At 47.2% G+C, this 25,064-nt stretch overlaps 1 protein-coding gene across 1 annotated transcript in view; it reads right to left on the minus strand.

The window, feature by feature from the left end:
* Positions 1 to 1,944: 1,944 nt before the first annotated feature.
* The window catches only part of LOC147902257 (proteasome assembly chaperone-like protein), a 38,303-nt gene continuing 15,183 nt past the window's right edge, over positions 1,945 to 25,064 (minus strand). Inside the window, exons 8-10 of the mRNA XM_087375055.1 lie at positions 2,521 to 2,578; positions 2,064 to 2,429; positions 1,945 to 2,024 (exon numbers count right to left, since the gene is read on the minus strand). Of these exons, the coding sequence (XP_087231181.1) occupies positions 2,379 to 2,429; positions 2,521 to 2,578 (109 nt within the window). The 3' untranslated portion in view covers positions 1,945 to 2,024; positions 2,064 to 2,378. The remainder of the gene's footprint in view (positions 2,025 to 2,063; positions 2,430 to 2,520; positions 2,579 to 25,064) is intronic.

The following is a 25,064-nucleotide window of genomic DNA, read 5'->3' on the forward strand; positions in this document are numbered from 1 at the left end:
GATCCTCATCCATAGAGATCGCTGGCTGATCTCGAAGGACTGACCTGCGTCATAGAGTTGAAACTCGTGCTTGAGTGTCATGAAATCATATGATCAGGGGTTGCTCTCGGTTGGGATCTCTCCCCACCCGCCATGCCCTCTCTATCCTGTGCTCAGCCACACCCAAGGTAGCAGTCACGAACGCAGTCGCATCTACCATCGGTGTAGCCTCAGTGCGTGGGATCCCGCATACTCTGATGTTGAGAGCCTTACTGGCTCTCTGTTGCTGCTCCATGAGGGTAGCCGAAACGGTGACCCTTGCGGGTTCCCGTTTGGCCACGTCAACCTATCTGGAAGTCTCCTCAATAGCAGATTGCATGCTCGCAATCTGTGCCTCGACCACCGTGGTACTCCCTGGGACAGTGTGTATGGCTGTGACCTCCTGTCGGAGCTGCATGATATCCTGTCTGAGTCCCTGAATAAGACCTGCCTACTCTCGAATGGCCCTAGCCTGCTCCTGTATGATGTGGCTCTTCTGGCTATTTGAATTTTATCGATCCATACCAAAGTTTCATCTTTTCTTCCTTTGGGTTCGCTACTGGACACTATGGACTTTATGGACATATAGGAATTGTAAAGTCTTTGGTGATCCTACTTTCTATCTGTTTGTCTTTTTTAGGCGTTCTCTGCAATAATCTTTCTTTCATTGCTTACAAACCCACTGCATAGATCATGAGGCCTTTTTGGCATATACTGAAATTTTCAGTTGATGTAATTATAGCACCTTATTTTGAGGTTGCTACTCATATAATATAATCAATCAAAGATTTCACAAAAAAAATGTGTGTGTGTGTGTGTGTGTGTGTGTTTATTTATTTATTATTATTTTTATTTTTATTTTCTTTGTTTCTTACTTAGAATAGTGGTGACAAAGAGGCCTTTGCACCAATTGCAAAGATGACAGCACTCAAAATGTTTATAGTCTTCATACTTTGATTGGCCTATCCATCAAATGGATGTTAAGAATGCTTTATGACACAACCTACAAGATATGTTGTCAATGGTATGTAAAAGAAATTTTACAAATTGCACAAATCACTTTATGGTTTGAAACACACACCACATGCATGAAAGCAAGACTATTGAAGATATCATTCTTGTAGTCCTATTGATGATTTGATCATCATGGGTCCCAATAGACATCTTATTTTGAAAGCCAACTCAGCTCAGTTTTGTGTTTAACATGAAGTATATGCCAACTGCGCATGAGATATTTTCACAGGTTCCCCAAAGCATGGCTTAGGTATCCATCCAGAAACCAAATAAAGTGACATCATGCAAATAAAAATGCAAAGCTGAGAGCCAAATGACGACAAGTAGGAAAGCAGACTGGGTACCTATGGAGATGGACCCTCCCTTTCCCCTACACGTGTAGGACCGAGAGCAAGAAGCAAGACCTCTGCAGACTTATTAGATGGCACCTGTTGGGCCTTGCCTTAGAATCACGATCCTCCCAATCTTGCAATTCCAACAAAAAAGAAGCCTCTTGGTTGTGAGTCCAACTTCGTTGGCTTGTGGGAAGTTCAAGCTTTGTCTCAATGCCCTGAACAAGTTCCCATAGGCCCTTGTGGATGAACCAAACTTGCATGTTCAACTTCCAATGAGCATAGTTCGTACCGTCCAACTTGTCATCCTTGTTAGTACAAGGGGGACCCATGTCCACTACAAAAAATCACACCTCCGCAAGCACGCCTTTGCAATCGACCAAGCTCAGCCCTCAAAACCAAACTATTGAGCACTTTCAAACGAAGGTATAGTTTCGAAGTGCCATATGTGATGCCCCTTTCGAGGTCATGGATTAACTGGGATTGTTGCCCTCAAAACCACCCACCAAGGCAAGCTGCTTAGAGATTGTGTGTGCAGGCTTCTAGCCGGTTTAGGTAAGCACATTGACATGCTTTTTTCCCCCAAGAGAAATAAATCATCTATTAAACATGCAATGGCATTAACTTATTGACATTACTCTGTTGAGACCTTTTCAGTGACTACAAAAAATATTATTTAAGAGCTCAATGAAAATTTACCCGGTCATAGCCTGTTCAAGAAATACCAATAAGAAGAGTTTCAAGTACTTTGGACTCAATTTGTATCTTACAGTCTAAAATAAAATGCATTTGACAATTTTGTTATCATGCCATCTTTTCTTGCTTCCTTTCTTATCCCCTAATTAGTTTAAAAGTTGACATAAAACATGGCCATTTTCCATGTGCTGGAAGATGAGCAAGGCTGTCATCAATTTTGACATTAGGTCCTGTACGTCATTCTGGAAGCCTAACTGTTTTCCCACTTGCAGTAGATCACATTCAGTAGTAGCTGCTTGGATCGAAGAATGCAGTGATTCACCATATCTTGTTGGCAAGTACTGCTGTGATGATTCCCTTGAGAGTCTCCTATTATCAAATATTTTAAAAAAATATCATGAGCTCCAATTGTGAAGTAGCCAGAGAAGAAATATAAATGGAAGTGAAGATCAAACCTCACCAGTGAATGATCTTTCAAACCCAGAGAAAGCAGCAGAGGTCTTGAAGAGCCTGCATCACTGTCGGCAGGGGGCGTAAAAACCTTTTAGCTCTTCTCATATCAATTTCTAGCAATATTCGTAAGGTACCATTTTCCCCAGAAGTATTATGCCAGCAAGCCAAGCTAGTTTATAGTTCTTATAGCTTGTTTCAACACTAAATTTAGTACATTCCAAGACATCACATCTTACATCCTCATCATGATTCAGTAGCACTATAGTCTCTCTCTCTCTCTCTCTCTCTCTCTCTCTCTCTCTCTCATATAGTCCCGCGAGGGCTTCTGAAGACGTTAATATATCTTTCTTTTTTTTCTTTTCTCAGTATATAATCCATCCTTCCCCACCAAGTTTTGTAAAACCTGCATGGGTCTTGGTGGTTGAGGCTTTGGTTCATGTCGTCCTGTGTGCGCGTTCAATTCCTACCTGGAATTGCTTCATATGAGTCAGAATTGGTTCCTTGGCATCGCTGCTACAAAGTAAAAAACAATCTCTCTCTCTCTCTCTCTCTCTCTCTCTCTCTCTCTCTCTCTCTCTCTCTCTGTGCCTCCCCAAGTAGTTACTTATCTCCACATGGTCTGGGCCTTACCTAGGGAGAGGCTACCAAGAGTGGCACTGGAGTTATCTATGCGAATGGCAGAGAGTGGGGCCCACATGGCATGGTATTCTATCGCGACCACTTCCTGAGAGTGTCAGAGAATGGAGTGATCATCAAACCCCCATATCTAGAGGATACACGAGTCTCACATGCCTTAGGATTGCCATTGGGCAGATGCCGGTCTCATCCCATCAGCTGAGAGCAGCAAGCACACCTAGGGAGCAGCGGATTTGCAGGCTATGCACATAGGGTGAGATAGAGATGGAAGAGCATTTCTTACGACAAGGAGGGATACAACCACAGCCACAGACGCAAGAGCCACCCATGATGCAGTGACAGACCAGAGCACGCATGATGGAGGTCCAGCCCATAACAGCTCTATTTGGAGGAGACTAAGACCAGAGGCGTCACTATTAATATGGGCCACCGAGTACAAAGAGCTCGGAGACCACGCCTCCTCCATAGCGTGAGACGACTAGACAGACATAGTTACGAGACATTTTTGCAGCCCACAGGAGCACCACCATGGCACCTAGATATGTCTTCTGATTCCTGCCCTGTGACTGATTTTAGTCTAGTATAGCACAAAGCAAAGGGTCTTAGTAAGCCCTTTGCCTAGCCCCTCGTGGCTTGTATGAGCATGTGTCACTTAGATATTGTACTTTGTCTCATAGACCCGCGAGACCTTTCGAAGAAGTCTCTCTCTCTCTCTCTCTCTCTCTCTCTCAGCGTGGGGCCGCAGCCTGCAACTCAGGGCCCCTCGCCCTCCCATTTGGCCCTTCCGGGCACTATACTGCCCCAGCCGCCGCGAACTGCTCCAGCCTCCCCCCACCCCTATTTGCCATCACCTACAAGGTCGAGAGACAGCACAGGGTTACTGTCTGCCCCCTGAATCGTCACCTGGAGCTGCAGGACCCTTCGGGTTCACTCCAGCTGCTCATGGACCTGCACAACAGCAAGATACCCAGAGATGGCCATCATCTCGCGAGCTAACTTGTTTCCCACATGGCGAGGCAACAAGGATAGTGGACTACCTGTTGGGTCCCTTAGCCTTTGCCTCACAGATATACGACTTTGTTGTACCTCCCCCCCCCCACTCAGTGCTGATCATTCATACCTAGCCTTTTGTATCTCTGTTAACATACTAGTCACAGGGAGGGACCCACTTATGTCCAAATTCACTTTGATCGTGCCCTTGATCCAATGTATGTGAGCCACCTAGCCTGAGAGCTTCCATCCCTACTGAAGATGATACAGACCTCACCCACACCTCTGACACTCAAGAGGCTACCACCGGATCTTTCCCCACGACCTGATCTGCACATGCCCCAATCGGGAAGATGCCTCAAAACCCTTGATTCGATGACGAGTGCAGAGAGATGAGAACTCACACGTGAACGAGCCTTAGGCCATCTAACATCAACTGACGAATGGCGGATCTCACGACAATTGGCATGGCATAAGAAGCACATTTTCCTCACACACAAGATGTATGAGGTGCTCAGCTCATTCCAAGGCACAGATCCTACCATTGGAGGGGGACTTCTATCGGAGGGGAAGCCACCTATTCCCATCACAGACCCAAGATACTTGGCACACATATGCATGCTCTCTCTATGACGTCCTGATGCACGCACCACCCGATATGTCCTCTATGTCTAGTCCACTACTTGTCACTTATTCACTGCACAGAATGTACATGCTGCACTACGTCGTCTCCATAACCGGAGGGCACAAGATCATGAGGGGTTATGGATTGAGCACTTCGCTCATGGGTAGAAGGCCTTGGCTCGGGTTCTAGCGCAGATGTTCAATCATGCGGTATGTCACGACTTTCCACCCGCTTGGAGCACCACCACCATTGTACCGATACACAAAGCAAGGGATCCAATGGACACTGTAAGTACCGCACTCTTATGATTGGCCACACTTTGGCCAAGATCTATGGACTGCTACTGGAGAGAGAGATCAACGACCACGCAGAGGCTCATGGGCAATGGGCACTAGGACGAGCAGATTAAAGAGACAGCAATCCACCCTAGACCACATCTTCACCCTAAGGCCTATCATTGAGGAGACACGTCGAGACGTAAGAAAGTCTACCCTTGCTTTGTAGACTTTCGAAAGGCCTTTGACATTGTTCCGCGATCCTGCCTGATTAGAAGGCTACAGGAGATGCAAATTCCAAAGATCATGATTTGGGGAGTGATGAGCCTATACAAGTCCATCAAAGGGAGAGTTCGCACCATAGGAGGTCTATCGGATTGGGTTGAGAAAGAAAGAAAGAAAGTGTATTTTAGTCTTCGAAAGACCGATCGGTCTATGAGACTGATAGAAAATCGATATAACAAGCAAAAAGGGTGGAGCTACTAAACGAGCATCTCACCCATGCTGAATGCTAAGTGCTAAGTAGTACATAGTCATATCATCAGTAATGGCATCATCATCGTCATCATCATCATCATCGTTATCAAGTCAATCACCATCAAGGCTGGCTGGCTCTCTTCAATGCAAAGTGCCCCCACAATATGTGTCAGAGAGGTACTGACAAGCGCTGGCAACTGTCTGTAGGTGCTGCCATCTGGCAATGGCTCTGCTCCTGACCAAGGCTATCATAACCCCTGTGGGTCGTATCCCAGGCTTGAGCATGGATGGGCGATCGCTAAATGTGATCTGCATGTCCATCCGTTGTTGAGTGCGGCGTGCCTCAAGATTTGGATCTCTGTTGCGCCTGCTATCAGTGGCCACGTAAAGACCTTCAGGGGTCTAGCCCTTATTTCTGGGCCCTAGTATTGCGCGTGCTGTGTCTCCTTCGCTCCCTCTGTTCTATCATGAAGAATCTTTGAGATAAGTGCTGCAATTCAAATTTTAAGATTTCAGTTTGTGTTCTCCGTGAAATATTGCAAAAATATTGCGTGGAAGTAGCAATCTCTGTTCTTTCTCTCCCTCTCTTGGTTCCCAAAAGAAATCTGCTGCTGCTCCTCATCAGACGAAGATATTACATGTTGTTTTTCCCTGTTTTCTAGAAATTCGATTATATGCTGCGAATCGAAGATCCAAGCTACATTTCTACCAACAGTGATTCGTTTTTAGGGTTTTTGGTCCGGTTTCAGCGGCATCAGAGCATAGTATTTCCACTTTCCTTGGTGGAAACGGTCCAAGGCTAGCATGAAGCCGCCGTGAATCAAGATAAGGCACACCTGTTTTTTTATTGGTTCTAGTGCTAGAGGGTGAGGCGCACCAACTGTGACCTAATTCTGGCTCGAGAAGGTGGGGCACTCTTGTTTGTGAACTAATACACATCCAAGAAGGTGGGGCATTGCTATTTGGAGGCTAGGAGCTAAGGCGCATCTTCTAGGAGGCACAAATTCGTATTGGCCAGATGTCTCTTCTCTCTCTATCGCCCTATCTCTTGGCTGTTTTCTTCTCTTCTCTGTGATCTATCAAGTGGGAAAGAAGTTCATCCTGTCGTCGTCCTTGGTGACGTGCTTCCAATCTCTTACTCAAAATTCTCACAGCCAAAATCACTTGCTTTTCACAAAAAGCATCTGCTTCTCCCAAAAAAAAGCATCCCCTTTTCACAAAAAGCAACCGCTTTTTGTACCTCCCTTTCTTCAAAGTGGCATTTTTAAAAAAAGTAGTAAAAGCAACAAAAAGCAACGAAAAGCAGTAAAAAGCAGCAGTTGCTATTTCGATTTTCTCATCATAGACGCGACCATTCAGCCCTCGCAAGTATAAGCACCTAAGCAAGATTGCATGATAAAGGGGAGAAGGTCCCAGGATGAGGATTCCTATCGAGAACTATTAGCTGAATTGGCAAAAGCAGGAAAGAACCACTTCTTAGTGAAAGCTTGTCATTGGACAAAGTGCTTTCAGAGATGTTATGGGAAATCTAAAGCTAAATATTTTATTTCATGATTATGAAGTTTGATTTATCCTTATTTAAAGATCTAACCCTTGTATCTTACAAGGAAAGAAGTGTGTTGTTTCCTTGATTGTTTCAGGAATCAAAAGCCAAGCACACAAGATTGCTTATACATACTAGTTATTTCGAGTTATATTTTCAGTGTTGGAGGATTCCAAATTATTGTACACGAGTGATATAGTCTCTATTACGGAACCAGTTTCATGTGATCTATGTGGTCAAGGCTATGGACTATTTGTTTGGTCTCATCAAACTTTTGTATACATAGTACCAGGACAAAAGAATCTCAAAGTTATCCAGTTTATGGGTTTGAGCAGCTTATGCCAAAGAGGAGAAGTGTCTAAGACTACTTGTATATCTTTTATGAATTGAAGAGTTAAGTTGGCAAGTTGATAGTCATGTGCCTGATTTTATGATCTTCAATTAAGGAATTGAGTTATGATAACGAGTCATGATAATCAGTTATGTTCTTATGGAGGATGAGATGATCAAGTATCCAATCATTCATGGCGGGATTCCATGTGGTCATTAGTGATTAAGTATTTCAGCTTCAAGTTATATTATCTCAGTTCCAGAGGAGTTTGACTTATGATATTCAGTTTTGTTGTTTTCTTGTTATGGAGCATGACATGCTCAAGTACCAGCCCTCAATATGGCAGTATTTTCAGGTCATTATAGGCCAGTATTTTCCTCAAGATTCTATTATTCAACAGTTTCCATTGGGATTTGTTTTATACAAGATGGCCAAAATGACACAGTTTTACAGTTCATCTGTCAATTATATGTCCTTTGGAAAGCTTGAGAACCCTCCAAGTTTATGTCTGACCAGCACAATAAGTGTTTGGTAGCAAGAAGACCATTGAGAATCGGGAGCGCTTGTGTAGTGAATGGAATTTATTTTAGAATAGTTCTTTCTAAAGCCATTCCAAGAAGAGGTTCACACTACTTGGAAACAGTATTAGTATATCAGCAAATCACTCCGTGAGAGAAGACTCGAGGCGTCTCTCAAGAAAAGAAGTCAAAGAAAGGCTCTGAGAAATATACAAGGCTAAGTATCTCTTTCATGTTGATAAAGTTTGCCTTATGTTTATTTGAAGATTTAACCCTTGTATGGCAATACAAGGAGAAAAGTGGATTGTTTTCTTGAATTTGTTTCAGGAAGACACCTCTCATGGCAAAGAAGCCGAGGGGAATACAGAGGCCTTGGAAGAAGCAATCATTTCAGAACTATCTGTAGTCCTCCGGCTTGTGAAAGTCAAAGAAGAAGCAATCAACTCTAAGTGAAAGGGGCATGGATTTGCCAATAAAAAACATTATAAGTACATGATGGGAAACTTCTCTAAGTGTATCTACAGACATTATTTGCTTCTTAGAAACAAGGATGTCAAGAGCTTTGTCATTCCAACGAATTTGGACCAAGAATATTGATATGATGGAGAATGGCACCAGATCGAAATGACTCAGATGGGTTGATCATAGCAAGAGGATTATTACATAGCAGTGGCATGGAAAATGCCTAAATGGAATAATCAATCCAAAATCAGAAAGAAGGGCCTATGGCTACCCAGTGCTCTTAAAAGAGGAGGAAACTCCAAGACCTATGGCTGCCCTGTTAGAAATCGACCAACAGAGGGTACGGACAATGGAAGACTGATAGAATATATACCTAGATGAATCCACGCATAGTGCAGTTTCAATCTCATGATAGTCACTCACAAGGTTGAAAACCATAAACTCCATCATGCATAGAAGGGACTAGCTACTATGACATCCCCTCTGACGTTATCAGCACCCAACAGTGGGTGTAGACCTTAGTATAAAAATATGCTCTCACACATACAAATCCACACACCCACACATACTTGAGCATCCATTTATACAAAGTCTTCGTATTGAGTTTCTGTCGGCACTCCGGAGGTGAAGGGCAGACTCAGCCATGACAAAGGCGAGAAATAAAGGAGAAGGCTAATCAAAAAGTAGTCCAAAATCTCTTCATTCAAGCTACAACTGCTTGTGAAGTCTAAACATTTTCATTTTAGTCTCTCCCCAATGAGCATCTAAATCTAAATCTAGCCGATAGGGCAACGCACCATTTAAGATAGAAAGAATTATCACAATCCCAGCAGGCTGCAACTTGGACGAAAACTTGGAAGACTGATAGAATAGCCCAAGAGCTCACACAGTATGTGTGGGGAGTGGAATCACAAACTTCTTAACTTAATGGGCATCACATAGATGTGCTGACTGATCAATAGACAATGAACCAGCCAGATATAGAAGCTACCAAAAGAATATATATTTCCATCCAAAGCTATGGACACAATACGAGAGAGATCTAGAGTCCCACCAATGGTGTGGTCCTCTGATCTTACCACAAGGCACTTCTACTATCTGCCCATTTCGAGCCTACGTGCTCCACCTCGAGCGTATGTAGACTTTCCATCTAGATCCTTCTACCTTACTGCCTGTGTAAAGCCTAGGTAGGCAGCCCTCTGTGAGCTAAGTCTGCAGCTCCTCAGCCCAGTTCACCTTCTGGTCATAGGCCCAACTGGTGCTGCTCTGCTGCTCCTTCCTGCTCCCTCAAGTGCTGCTGCAAAAGATGATGAATGAGGGCCTCCAGGCCCTCCTTTTATAGGGGATGAGCGTCCCCAAAACCAACCGACTGCAGGGGGGGAAGTGGCCGACTTTCTGCCCCCCCCTCAGCCGACTTTACTAGCCCCTCCTGAGCCGACTTTCTGCCCCCTTTTCCTGCCCTATATAAGGGCTGTTGCTAGGCTCTTTTGGGCTGCTGCCTGGCCCCAAGGGCAGCCCCCATTGGGCCCCACCCTTGGGCACATCTATGGCCACGTGGCTGGCCCACCATAGCCTCCACCTCTGCCTCCTTTGCAGGCGCCTCTGTATGGCACTCTTGTAGGACCTGTCCCTGCTTCCACGTGTGTGCCTTTGCTGCTGCAGCACCCCGCCATGTGTAGCCATCCATCAGCGCCGTCTGCCAGCCTTGACAGCTGCCCATATGGCAGCCTGTGTGCTGCCCATGTGGCAGCCTTTGCCCTTTGCTGTGTGCTGCCCACATGACAGCCATCATGCTGTCCATGTGGCAGCCCCTTTTCTTCACTCTTTCCTATGGGCCAATGCCCCAGGTCTCCCTCCCCCACGCTCTCCTCATATGGGGGCTTACAAATGGGGAGGTGACCTTTCCAACACCCCCTCTCACTGACACATCTCGGCCCAATGCCAACACGTTGATGGCGATGCTTTAGTAACTCCCTAGTCGTAGTCCTCTAGAACCATTCGATGTCGAAATCTTTTCCTGGCTTTTCATCCAGTGGCTCCTGCTCCACCAAGTCTGGTTCCGCTTTCGCAAACCATCCTGGAAGACAGGTCCATCTCTGGTAGCAACTCCTGGCACCACCACCTTCAGTCACGTTCCCGCCTTCGAACTCGAACAATCCAAACGCCACAATCTTCCAGTTGTCCCCCTCATAATGAGTGAACAACCTGGAGTCTTCCAGGCACCATGCTCTGAGGGTCTGTTTCAACCCGTCCTTCCTTTGACGAGGTCCGTAACAAATGAATAACCTGGACCACGAACTCTCGCCGAGCTCTTAAGCAGGTACTCTTCTGGCTTCATTACAAATTGTCCATCACCTTCCAACAATATGTGTTCGAGATTTGAAGAAGCACCCACCCTTCCCCTTCTTCCATCGAAGAAGGCCCATTCCTTCCAATCTCGCATGACCTGAGACATTTGAAGAGCAGATTCTCTCCACAGCATGCTATAAAGGCTTAGCTTAAGAACATCAAGTACATACAAGATCATTGCCTATGTACTTGCTCTTATACCAAACCATGCACCTCATCGAGGCACATACCAAAAACCTATGCAATCTTGTACTGCCCCCTTCTAAATGATAGCATCCATCTGAACATGAAACCCTAGGGTACTCCATGGAATCCACCCTCATGTCAGTATCAACAGCCACGTACCTGGAAGATTCCAAGCACTCCATGCTGTCCTTCACCTTCACAAAAGTCTCTAACTCCTCGTCGACCCACATCTCAATGTCAGACATCATCATTGTGGTTTCTAGGTCGGTATATCGAACCTCTATAACACACAGAGATGTCACCAAGAACAGTTCCTTGATTACCACATTAGCTTTGGCTTTTGTGTTGCCCTCTGAATCTGAGTCGGACTCCTTTTATGATCCGCCTTCTTCTTTCTGCAATCCTTCGCAAAATGGCCTGTTGTGTCATAATAGAAGCAGTTCTTCTTCTGCTTCTTCTTAGAAGTGTCCTCGTCATCAGAGCCATCCTTCTAGGACTTGCCACCATTAGGCGTGACCTTCCCTTTGCCATCAGAATCCTTCGTCAACAATGCCTTGTCATCTTTGTCGTTGTTGTAGAGCTTCTCCCTAGCTTCTTCTTGTAGCACTAATGGACCCAACTCCTCTCTGTCTTGCTGTCACAGTCATCACGAAGCTTTTGAAACTCTCAAGTAGTCTCCTCAGTACCATCAAGGCCAAATGGCATGAGTCCACCTTCTGACCAACTGATGTCAGTTGATTCCTCCCCACCTTGACCTTCGTCAAGTGGTCATGTACCGAATCTCCCTCATCCATATCCAGGTTGTAGAGCTAATGCTGAAGAAGCAAGATCCGAGATGTGTTATCTGTCTCGTACAGATCCTTCATGGGTCCATGCCTCTACTAGCGTGTCAGCCATCTAGATGTAAGGAAGCACAAAGTCCGTCGTAGACCCTATGATCAATGCCAAGGCATGGGCGTCTCTGTCTTCCCAAGCTTCGAGCTCCTCTCCATCTACTACTATGAGTATCTTCCCCTCCTTGTCCACCATATCCTCCAACTTCACCTCACTTCCTATGTCAATTTCCATAGCTTCTGAGAGCCACTAAATGACTCCGCATCTTCACCTTCCAAATTAGGTAATTTGTCCCATCTAGTTTCCTTGTCCACCATATCCTCCGGCTTCGCCTCCACTCCCATTGTCAATTTCCACAGCTTCCGAGCCACTAAATGACTCCGGATCTTCACCTTCTAGATCAGGTAATTTGTCCCATCCAATTTCCCAAACTCTCCAAAGTTAGGGATGGTAAAAGAAACAAATCTGGGGAAGGAGGAAGGAAGAGAGGGCTGAAGAGACCGATATCTATGCTGCTAAACCACACAGCAAAGTCAAACAAACTCAACCTTTTGTAGACCAGAACTCTGTACGCACCTGACTGAACCTGAGCCACCCTCCTCGCAAGGGTGGCTGCAAGGGCATGATCATCTAGTCGTGGAAGTTGATTCCCAAGAGCTTCTGAATCAGGAGGGTCCTTCAGCAAGGTCCTTGCCTTCAGGCTCCCACACCTGTGAGCCTCCTACTTGGGCTCTACTACCATGTTAGAAATGGACCAACAGAGGGTACGCACAGCGAAAGACTGATAGAATAGCCCAGGAGCTCACACAGTGTGTGTGGGGAGTGGGATCACAAACTTCTTAACTTAATATGCATCACATAGATGTGCAGACTCATCGATAGACAATGAACCAGCCAGATATAGAAGCTACCAAAAGAATATATATTTCCGTCCAAAGCTATGGACACAATACAAAAGAGAAAGAAAGAAAATAAAGAAAGTCTATTAACATCCACTGGAGACCAAAAGGTCTATGGGATAGCAAGAAACCCTCTAGTACATCTGCTTTAGGGAGGGCACATGGCAGCTCCCAAGGAGTGCAAAAAGCAACCCATATTATTTAGAGTACCTACATGATATTCTGGAAGAGTAAACAGCCATACATTAGTTTAAGACTGAGAGTCTTTTGCTTTTGATTTAAACTCTCTAATTAGTGCTACGCCTTCACGGTAAACTACCCATTTTCCATCCATTCTGGTAGCCCTGAGTTTAGCTAATTCAGTTGCCTTAATCTTGAGTTGAGCTTGTGTAAGCTCCTCTGCTATCCATACCTTGGTGCCCTTCAACTTGTAAGATTGTCGAAGAAGGTTGATCCGCATATCTTTTGACTTTAGTGTAAGGCTTGCATAACCTCTATAGTCCAAAATAGAAGCTGGCCTGGCGTCGTCATCATCCTACTCATCACCATTCACCCATCCAATGTTGGGCAAGCTTGCTTTGATCTTTGTTAATATTTCACTATCTGTGTCTTCCTCTTTGTACCAATCTTTTGGGAGTCCCCCTATTCTAATCTTCAGCGCATTATCACATCTAGCTTTGTGTTCTTTAATCTCTGTTTGAATATCAGACTTACTTGCTTTGTTGTCCACTTCCACAATCACTTCCTTCTTAGTAGTTTGTACTTCAGTGTGACCTGCTTACCAGGCCCTTCCAGAATGTGAAGTTGGGCCTTTACTTCTGCCAGCTCCAATTGTAGCTCACTCACTGCCTGCTGCAGATAAAAACTCTGATCTTGTTGCCCGAGGATGGGTCGTTTTGAGCCTTCTTGTTGGTAATTCCGTGCATATGGAGAGGGTGTCATCGCTGCAACTGTAGAGTACCGAGTCCTGATGGATGTTAAAGGAGTTGAGGGAGTTGAGGGGGGGGGGGGAGAGAGAGAGAGAGAGAGAGAGAGACACACACACACAGGGGGAGGGAGGGGGCGCGGGGGGGGGGGGGGGGGGGGGGGGGGAGAGAGAGAGAGAGAGAGAGAGAGAGAGAGAGAGAGAGAGAGAGAGAGGGAGGGAGGGAGGGAGGGAGGGAGGGAGGGAGAAAGAAAGAAAGATATATTAATGTCCGCAGGAGACCTTGCGAGCCTATGGGACAAAGCACACAGAAAAGCGAACTCATACAAGCCTCAGTGGGCTGAAGCAAAGGGTACGCTAGGACCCTTGCTGAGTACTATACTATGCTAACAGAATCATAATCATAATCATATCATATCAATCAATCTATCCAGGCATTGGGACGAAACTGAAGCGTGGTACAGTGATGGCTCTCTGGTGAGCTGCAAAAATATCTCGTATCTGCGTCTGTCGAGCTGTGGCGGGGGATGCGGTCTCCTTGCTCTCTGGATTCTCTGGGCTATGTCTAGAGTAATCCCTCGTCTCTGTCGGTCTCCTCTGAGGAAAGCTGTGATAGGTCAGACCTCAATAGAGTGTACTCTAAGGGCTGTCTGTCGCACATGTGGCCTTTGCGTCCCTCTCTTAGCAGTACTGTGCCGGCTGCTCATCCAGACTGCTCTCATATCAGCTAGCTCCTCTTCCTCCACTCCACTGTGTCCGGGAGCTGACTCAAATGTATAGAAGTCTGTGACGTGCCGCTGTGCCCGATCACCCTCTATGTCCTGTAGTGGTCTGACTAACCCCTGCTGCTCTCTGATCTGTCGTAGAAGCGCCTCCTTGTGTCGCCACATCTCTATCACATAGAGTTTGATACAGACCTGGTCATGGAAATGGATCAGTCGTGACAAAGGACCGAAGCCATTCCCCTCTAGGTAGAGACAGTGGTAGCATCCTCGAATCTCATAGTAGGCTGGGCAAACACAAAGGAAATGCTCCTCTGTCTCAACCGCCCCCAGTGTACATAGCGTGCAAATCCGCTGTTCTCTAGGTATACCTGCTCCTCTCCCTGCCTCAATCCTCAGCTAATGGGATGAAACCCACATCTGACCAATGGCAATCCTCAGTGCATGAGATACTCCTCTATCCTCTAGATACTGGGGTCTGATAATGAATCCCTCCTCTGATACTCGCAGGAAGTGGTCGCGATAGAACTGGGTCTTGGTGGGGAGTTCCTAGTCCTTCCCCCAAGTCCGAGATGTGTGAAGCTGGAGGAGGTCTAACTTATAATACGATCGATCTCATCTTGCAGGATCAACTCAGGAGGTGCATCCATGCTGTATTGAAAGGGGGGAAGCCTATCCATCTGGATTCCGTGCCTGGCAAGCCATGTAGATATGCGTGCATACCATGTGTCTGCCCCGCTCTCTGCGAGTCGTCTGGATGACTCTAGGGCCAATCTCGGAAGTCTCCAATGGGGTAAGTCCCACACCCTATGGATGAAAGTCACTGTCTGAAAGATGGCATCAACCTGGAGCGGTGTCATGGCGAACTCTGCCTGTACTATCTCATGTGATACTGAGGGCTCACATCAGATCATCCTGGATCCCATCGTCACCTGTAGCCACTCGAAGCTCCTCCAAACTGTCCTCAGAAGATCGCACAGTCTAGCCAAAGCACTACGACCTCATGAGAGTCGTGCCTGGGCTGCATGTTTCATCGTGAAGATGGGTCCTGTGAAGACTGCTCCCAAATATGTGTATGACTGCACTATCTCCACTGGTTCACCACGATAGGTGAAAGTGAGTCGGTTAGTCACTGCTCGTGAGGTGTTGAAGATCATAACCTTAGTTTTCCCAAGGTTGACCATCAGATCTCTCTCTCTACAAAACACCTCTAAGGTCTCCAAATCTCTCTGTAGTCCCTCTGCTGAGAGAGAGAGAGAGAGAGAGAGAGAGAGAGAAAGAGAGGGAGAGAGAGAGAGAGAGAGATCCAAAGTCCCACCAATGGTGTGGTCCTCTGACCTTACCACAAGGTACTTCTACTATCTGCTGGATATCTCTAGACTCGAGCCCACCTGCTCCACCTCGAGCTTATGTAGACTTTCCATCTAGATCCTTCTACCTTACTGCCTGTGTACAGCCAAGGTAGGCAGCCCTCTGTGAGCTAAGTCTGCAGCTCCTCAGCCCAGTTCACCTTCTGGTCATAGGCCCAACTGATGCTGCTCTGCTGCTCCTTCTTGCGGACTCAAGGGCTGCTGCAAAAGATAATGCATGAGGGCCTGGAAGCCCTCCTTTTATAAGGGATGAGCCCCCCCAAAACCAACCGACTGCAGGGGGGGAAGTGGCCGACTTTCTGCCCCCCCCTCAGCCAACTTTACTGGCCCCTCCTGGGCCGACTTTCTGCCCCCTTTTCCTGCCCTATATCAGGGCTGTTGCTATGCAATTTTGGGCTGCTTCCTGGCCCCAAGGACAGCCCCCATTGGGCCCCACCCTTGGGCACATCTATGGCCAGGTGGCTGGCCCACCATAGCCTCCATCTGTGCCTCCTTTGCTGGCACCTCTGTATGGCACTCTTGCAGGACCTGTCCCTGCTTCCACGTGTGCGCCTTTGCTGCTGCAGCACCCCGCCATGTCACCGTGTGTCGCCATCCATCAGCGCCATCTGCCAGCCCTGACAGCTGCCCATATGGCAGCCCATGTGACAGCCTCTGCCCTTTGCTGTGTGCTGCGCACATGACAGCCATCATGCTGTCCATGTGGCAGCCCCTTTTCTTCAATCTTTTTTATGGGCCAATGCCCTAGGTCTTCCTCCCCCACGCTCTCCTCATATGGGGGCTTACAAATGGGGAGGTGACCTTTCCAACATGCCCAGTGCCCTTAAAGAGCAGGAAACACCAAGAAAAAGAAGGGCTTATGGCTGCCCAATGCTCTTCAAGAGCAGGAAATGCCAAAGAAAAGCAAGAATCTCCATGCGGAAAGCAAGTGTTTTAGATGCAGAAAGAGGGGCGTGTGGCTGCCTAGTGCCCTAGAAGGCCATTCGGCCAAAAGGAGCAAAGAATGCCACAGAACTGATCTAAGTCAATGATCGGAATTTACCAGATTCCAAGATCCACTTTAGGTGGAAGAGATGGAGGACATCCTCCAACAAGAACAGATTGTGTATCGCACAAAGAGGAAGAGCACCCAGAGGCAAGTTTATCTGCAAGTATCTTGCCAGGTACCAGAACTATTACGCAATTGATGCCAAGCGAGGAGGTATCCCCAAGATTTACAGCTGTACCAAGAAGTTTTTCAGTTGAGGAGAACTTATTAGAAGTCGAAGGGATGTCCGCAATTGGTGTTTCTCCTAAGAAATAAAGAAGAGTCTTTATCAGATTGACTATGGTCAAAGAAAACTGACTTTGGTTCACTAGAATAAGTTTTATTGTTTTTACTTTTGCTTTGCATTGGTAAAAGAGAACTGTGGGGATGCCCACAAGGGACTAGGATTAGTCCAAGAACTAGGAATGCATGCATTTCGCTAACCTTTAAAGGGTTCAAGTGTTGTTTGTGTAGGATTTGGAAGAGTGCTAAAAGGCTCAAAAAGCTAGAGCAAGTGGCAAAAAGCAGGTCCCACAAGGCAAAAAGCACCCGGGAGATGGCGCTGTTAAAGAAGACCCCACGGGGTTCTAGAAAAAGGCTTAAAAGGTGGCCCCACTGTGGGCAAAAAGCAAGAAAGTCTATTTTTGCAAAAGCAGCTATTAAAAGCGTGTCTAACTTTTTGCTAGCCCAAGTCTATAGAAGAAGGGCCTCAAGGCTCCCAAATCATTCAAGAGTTGTACTTAGCTTCATGCTCTTTTTAGAGCCAAGTGACTAGTACACTCATCATAGAAGTCCCGTAGCAGATGTATTGTCAGCAAACAATACCTCAGGTGAGACATACAGTGTCACCAAGCGACTTCTAGATACCGTGAGCCTGTCTGTTGACAAGGGGGTGGAGAAACTACCCCCCTCTTGAGCATCAAGCAATGCTCCAGACCTATGCTCCGCTGAGCCTAAAGGAGCTACAACCGAAGTCAGCTCAAAGCACAACAACTGAGTTGACTACACCACTCTGAGTGAAATCTGCTAGTTCACTCGCCTCCAATAACTTGAACCACACACACATCACAATAATGGATCCTAGGAACATAGATCCCGGTACTTGAAATCCTTTCAGACTTGCATCACCACAAGCTGAATCGGTTCAGCCGATCTATGCTAGACTTGGATCCTTGTCTCATGGTGCAAATCAAAAACCAACTAGCATGTACTAAATGGATTTACTGCTCGAGCCATGCCGGGCAATAAGAGCATCCAAAACAGGCATGTGATACATGGATGTGCTGCTCTAGCCATGCCGGGCAACAAGAGCAATCCAACAGGAACGAGGACTACTTATTCTGCAATTTACCATTCAGCCTAGAAGAGGAGACTCTCCATCTTCTGATTGATACAAAAATCAACAAAACTAGCAGGGAAGAACCATCTTGCAAATTACCATGCAAAACTAGCAGGGAATAAACATCCTGCAAATCACAAAGCAGCCTAGAAAGAGGAGACTCTCCAATTTCTGGCTGTTACAATTATTCTTACTAATATTACTGCTTTCTACCAAAGGAAAACAGATCTCCTAGCGCGTGTGGCTGTCCTTTTTCACTTCTTGTGCTCCCATAGGTTGTTTCCGTTTACGATTGGGGCAATCTTTGGCCTAATGGCCCTCTTCTTTGCAAAGGAAACACTTTCGAGCTTCAAATAGGGCTTGCCGTTCCTCAGGAGACAATCTCTCTCTGGTACTGGGCTTACTATCAAATCACTGGTCCACATCAAACTTGACTTTGGTCGTCTTGGCAAATTTCTTTTTCGTGAAAGACTCATCCTACTGCTTACCTTTGAATCCTGGAGTCATCCCTTGCATGAGAGCATAGGCTGTAGTAGCATTCTCAATCAACTGAGAGATGTTGGAGACCTTTGTCTTGGTGCAATAGTCACGTAGTTCCTTTGGCAGCCCACAACAATACTTTTCCACCTGCTCAGACAATGATACGGTCCTATACAAGCTGACTGGCAATAAGGCCTCCCAGAACTTTTTGTTATACCCTTCAAGATTCTTACAGTTTGCGGCATCCAGCTTATGCCATGCTGTCATTATATCCACTTCAAAAGTGGTGGTGAGCCAAGCAGATGAGAAAACTTGCTTGAACTCAATCCAAGTGTTAGGGGCTTTACCCTGCAAAGCAAATTGGTCCACCATTGCACTGTGTTACCCTTCAAAAAGGTGGCTACCTTTCGTACCTTGGAAGACTCTGTGAAATGACCACCGGAATAGGCAGCTCAAACTGTTGCACAAATGTCAGAGCCTTCAATCTGTCCTGCATCCCATTGACGGTTTCAAACTTCACAGCTGCCCCTCCCTCCTTGTAATCTTTCAGCTTACCTTTGGGAGTAAGATTATCATAAACTAGGGACTGTAAATACGGTGGAGGCATCCTGGATCCCGTATTCTGTACCATATCGCCTGTGCCCATGGTGGGGTTGACCATTCCAGATCCCATTCCTTGCATCTGTGGCACACTCCAAGTGTTGCTTATCATTCCTGGCATCCCTATCTACATACCGGGCTGCATCCCTATGTTTGCATACATCATATTGGTATTTGCATGGGGCATTCCACCCTCCATATGCTGCTGCAAATTCTGCATTCCTGGCTGGAAACTACCCAAGTATGTACCAGGCATACGAAGCCCTTCGGTGGGCTGTCCCACCATTGACTGAAAAACTGATACTCCGCCAAAATATCCTGGATGCTTCATGGGCTGAGGGAGAACTTGCTGTCCTTGATTAACTGAATGAAAGTAGTGACATTAGCTACAGGGGTGACTGTGGGCATCTCGGGTGGCTGTATACTGAAAGATACACGCCTCTGAGTCTTCTTATGCTTTGTCTGCTTCTTCTCAGCTGTCTTTTTGCTTCCAAGGGAGCATTACCACCAGGATAAGCTTGCATAATCTCCAAGAAAGTCTGTTGCAGCTGTGACAAGGCTCCCACTGCACTTTGCATTTGTAACTGAAAAAGGGCATTGGGATCAAGCTCCTCTGTCTCATCCTCCTCGTCTTGCGAATCCTCAGTGGCATGCTCAAGAGAAACATGATGTCCCTCATCATTTTGCTCTTCTTCACCCTAACTAGTATTGTGCTCCGCATCAAAGCTGTCTGTTTCCTGCTTGGAGTTAGTCAAAGATCTCTCGCGGTGCGACATGATTGTTGATGGTATGGCTGTAACAAAAAATGCAATGGGGCTTTCTTCACCCAACACTCCCAGGGCTCACCTCTGTAGGAAGATGATGTCCCGGCAACGGAACCACTCTAACCGGCCTTCAGTTTCCTAAAGGGCAGTAGACTCTAACTTGCATTGCATTTTCATTACTCACAGCCACATTGCATCATTTCCAATCACTTAACTTTAAACAATACCACTTAGAAACAATTGGAGAAATAACTGGATGGAGGCTAGAGTGTCCCTGCTCAATGAAATCAAGTACAAGACACCACACTCGCCCCAAACACTTGGCGCCCCTTCCGGTATTTATTTATTTCTTTAGGAATGAAATTGGTACATACAACAAGGGCTCTCCCTTGTGCTCTGCCCCACGGGCAATTCCACTGTCCAAGCCAAAACCTTGGCTATAGCCTGCATTCCATCCTAGTGCACACACTAGTACCCAAGTGCCAAGGCAAAGCTAAGGCGTGCACCATTTGTCCATGACCAACTGTAAACGTATCCAAGCATTCCACAAAGACTGTAACCAACTGTTAAATGACCAGGCATCTAGACACTTCCCAAAAATCTCCAAATGCAATCACATGAAAAGGATAGCGACAAGAGAACTCAAACCAGCTTCAACTGACTTCAATCCAGCTCCGAAACACCTCCAGAAGCAACACATCCAGCGTTGAGGCTAGCAGGAGTAACAGGCAGCTAGGAGAAGGAAGAAAGAGAGGGATTACGAGCTGGAATCAGAGAGAGAGAAAGAGCAAGAGGATCACGGGTAGGAGAGGAAAGCGATCAGCCAGCAACCTGCCTTGGGGTGTGTGCAAGGAATCGTACGATCAACTGCACAACAGCCCATACAATCTGGAAATCCATCCGTACAAATAGCCAAAGGTTGTACAATAGTAGCAAGTGCTGCGTACAACGTGCAATTATGGCCTTGGGATTCGTGCAACGTGAAAACAGTCATGCAGCCTGCGTTGAATCATCCGTACAGCAAGAAAAACAGCCCCGTACTGCAATTAACCTTGGAAATACGTGCCAAAATGATCCGTACAGCAGCAATTATGGCCCGTACAGTCCGTACGGGGCCTTTAATGAAGTGCCTGCAGTCCGTACAGCCGTACGAGCTGCCTTGAAATGCGTGAAACTCCAAGAAATGTGAGCGGGGGAGCTTTGGAAAACGTGCCAAACCTTTTTCCTTCAAAAAACGTAGGAAGGACATCTCGTAACGTTGAGGAGAGGAGTAAGGAAAGGAGAGGTGGTAGGTAGTGCATGAGGGAATGCCAAGTGGCCCCCTCATTAAAGCTCTAACCCTTGCAAACCAATGGAACATTGGTTTGCCCCTCACATTAAAATCCTAACCCCTTCTAACCAATGAAACATCGGTTTCCTTGGGCCTAACTTTAAGACCCCTCTAAACCTTGCCTTGCCCCTAGCAAGTAGGCCTAGTGTGTGCACCTAGGGACTTCTGGGAAGTGTCTCTTCCCCTAGGCTAGCCCCCTAAGCCAAAGTTAGTCACGGTTCATAACTTCACGGACGTCCCCGTGACACAAGTGGCTAGCAAAGAGCGGGGTTGTTAAAGTATGGTATGCACATATATCCACTTGGTTTGCCAAACACGGTATCCAGATGGACCGGCTTCCCCCCTTTCGATACAGCATGGATGCACCACCTGAGTCGATCCCACAAGATGAGATTCACTGTATCGTACGAGAGTATCCGAGGATGGACTCATCATCACGCCCCAATACCTCGAGAACAAAGGAGTCTCACATGCATTGGGTAATGCCAGAGATGAGGTGTCACCCTTCACATATCCCAACGCCGCAGTGCGAGACAGAAGCCAACCATACCTACTTGTTCTTTATCTTGTCCACCCCACTCCCTATACTGAGCATATCCCATCACACAAATATCACCTATCATGACTTTGACCATAAGCTAGCCCCCATCTAGACCACCAACCTCTCTATTATGTTTGCTGATACTGATGAAATCTCCCAACTAGAAGACAGAGCAGACTTGATCATCTAATCCTTCATGATGCCACTCTTCCATCTTTTCCCCGCACCATTGAATCCACTTGCCCGCCACTCATCGGATTGGTCCCCTACATGGCCGGTATGATGATGAATGAGTGCAGGGCCTTGCACCATCAACTCATATCTAAGACCAAGCGTCACCTTCCAAGTGAGGCAAAGACCAAACAAGAATATCACCATCTAGTCCGTCGGAAGAAGAGGGACTTCAACTGTCGGAATGAGATTGAATTACTAAACATTTTGTTTTAGCACTAACTCCAAGGACTTTTGGCGAGATCACTCACTATCCTTGGTGTTTTAGAGCAGATTGTGTACATAAAGGCTATGCGAGAGGTATTGTGGAGACCCCCTCATGCTAAAGCAACGTAGATTTCTTTAAATCACATAGAGATGAGGAAACTCGGGCCACCCTCCATAGATGTTTGTCCATCCCTTGCAGGAGCTCAAGAGCTTCGAAGATCCACTCACGAGCTTTTTCCTTCGTGTTTTTGGAGCCGTAGATGAGTGCAACTGAATCTTGTAGAGGTATTTAACCACAAAAATGATACTCATCAAAAATCTTTGCCACAACTGATGATCTCAGCTGTGCAGTCCAATTTCCATCACTCTTGGGAAGGGGGAGGGAGGGAGGAGGAGGGAGGGGGGCGGGTGGTGAGGGTGATCATAGTAGCAGGGGCGAGGGGGGGGGGGAGGGGGGGGGGGGGAAACCAGGAGGGGAGGGGTGAGCGGGATCTGGAGGGGGAGGAGGGCGGGGGGGACTAGGGGCAGCCACAAGCCCCCCCTTGCTGATCAGGCTCTCCGAGGCTCTGGACTCGCTCCTCCTCAGCCGCTGACGGGCTAACGTCCGCAGCTTCCACCATCGCAGCATCAGGAGCTCCTGGGGCTTGCTGCTGATGCAAGGGTGGGTGCGGGCGCTGAACCTCCATAATGGGAGGATCCTCTGGCTCCTTCCGCTAGGGGAGGTGGATCTCCACGTAAGGGCTCCTGCTGCTGTTGCTCCTCAGGTGCCTCTCGAAAAGCCCTGTCTCTCTCTATGTCTAGCCCTCTTCCTGCGACGCTTGCGGGCCTGTTTGCTTGGTTTCTTTTTCTTTTTAACCTGGGTCCAGTCCCCTTCTGAGGGGAGCACCCAGGGGATCTGAGACTCCTATTGCTCCTGTCTGGGGGGGGTGCTAGGCTCTGGCCTGCTGACTCTGTATGCTCTGCGGGGATGGGGGAGGAGGGGCCGACCTTGGCCGCGAGGGCAATCTATAGCTAGATGACCCATCTGTCTGCAACGAAGACACTGGCCTGGTAACCCAGAAATCTCCACTCGCTGGTGAAGTGTGCCCTGGGGACCCCGTCATTTGCTACCACTGAAGCGACCGACTCTGGCGGAGACTCGAGCACGGTACCAAATGCCCGACCAATGGAGGGAGGATGGCCCGATACTCCTTTGGGAGCCCTGGGAAGCGGAGCATAACCAAAAAACGAGGAACATGGTGTGTCGTGTCCATGTCCTCCACTGTAAAGCCATGGTACAAAGGAAAGAGGTACACTAGATGTGGGCCAAGGAGGATGGGGCTCTGCTCCACGAGCAGTGTTGGGGCAGCTCAGCTAGATGAGGAATACGTCTCTTCCATAGATGGTGACCTCCTGGATGTGGTCACCCTCTAATGCCAAGCTCGCCTGGATCCACTCTCGCACCTATCTCCTTGTAGGAGTAAGGCCCACAATTTCGCCCACAATCACCTTGTCCTAGAGGGATTGACGTGCCTGCTGTACCTCTTGCTTGTCAGATGGGGAAAGAAGAACCTTAACGGCTATGGGATTCGAGGGTGTTGCCATAGAGCCTCTTTGGCCAGACCAAGGGTCACCCCCAAGATTTTCTTTCACCTTAACAAGCACAAATGCTCCCGCTGCAAGGAAGAGAAAGATAAAAAAGAGGGGGTTAGGAGGAAAGATGTTGAGGGGGAGGAGGAGACGAGGCGAGGCAGGGAGCGGACGAGAACAGGCTGGGTGAAGGAGGAAGAAGGCAGGGAAGAAGGTGGAAGAAGGAAGAGGGGTGGCAGAGGGGGCGGAGAAGAGGAGGCGAAGAGACGGGGGGAGAGAGGTGGAGAGGGCAGAAGGGAGGCATGGAAGACGCCGGGGGACGACAGAAGGCGGAAGAGTGGATGGGACGAGAAGGCGAGAAGGTGGAAGAAGTGGCAAGGGGGACAGAAGAGCAGGCAAGGGAGAGGAGGCGGGGAGGAGAGCCGGCGGAGGAGATGGCAGAAGGGAGGCAGAGGAGATGGCGGGCGGCAGAGAAGGCGGAGATGACGAGGGGGAGGCGAGCTGGCGGGGGGCAGAGCTGACGGGGGGGGAGGCAGATGAGGAGGATTGCGGAGAGGAGGCGATGGGGGCTGCGAAAGGGGCGGGACAGCCAGGGGACAGCAGCAGCAACTCCTGCTTCCGTGCTACTCAAAAGAAGTAGGATAGTCTATCTCCCGCTACACACCGATACCTCTTGTTCACGTTTCACCACTGGTGATATGAAATACACAACCCTGAAGCTCTACAATGGCCGAGCCAAAGATCATCATGGGCTATGCATTATGTACATTTCAAAGGATATTCATGTCGATTGGCTACTTGACGAAATGTTGAGAGCAAAGAGGATGCATATCACAACGGAAGAATGGGAGTATGCTAGAGGATGCATGCAAATGGTCGATATATAGAATGTTTTGCATAAGTTATGAGCTTTTAACAATTTAGATTGCTTATTCAATTGATTTTTTCTTGGTGTAGTGTATTATGTTCAATGCTATATGGTGTGAGGGAAAGCATTTTTAGACACAACAGATTGATGATAAGAGAAACACACAAGATTGTGGTGTCATTGCTAGCTTTGAGGGAGTTAATGGAGCCATGGATGATTATTATGGCATAATCCAAGATATTATTAAGCATGACTTTCGGTGCTTCTTTTTGTTTGTTTTGGATGTTAAGTGGTTTAAGGACGTGGTGGAAAGAGGCCCTAATGCAACAATCAAACGCCATGCAAGTGGCTTTGTAACTATTGAATCCACAAAGTTTTGGCAAAGCAAGGACACACTAGTACTACCGCAATAATGTGAATAGATACTCTACACATATATAAAAATGCTCACTT

This window comes from Dipteris shenzhenensis, chromosome 5, assembly GCF_047967505.1.
Source record: "Dipteris shenzhenensis isolate YYH24624 ecotype China chromosome 5, Dip_SZ_1.0, whole genome shotgun sequence".
NCBI classification, from domain to species: Eukaryota; Viridiplantae; Streptophyta; class Polypodiopsida; order Gleicheniales; family Dipteridaceae; genus Dipteris; species Dipteris shenzhenensis.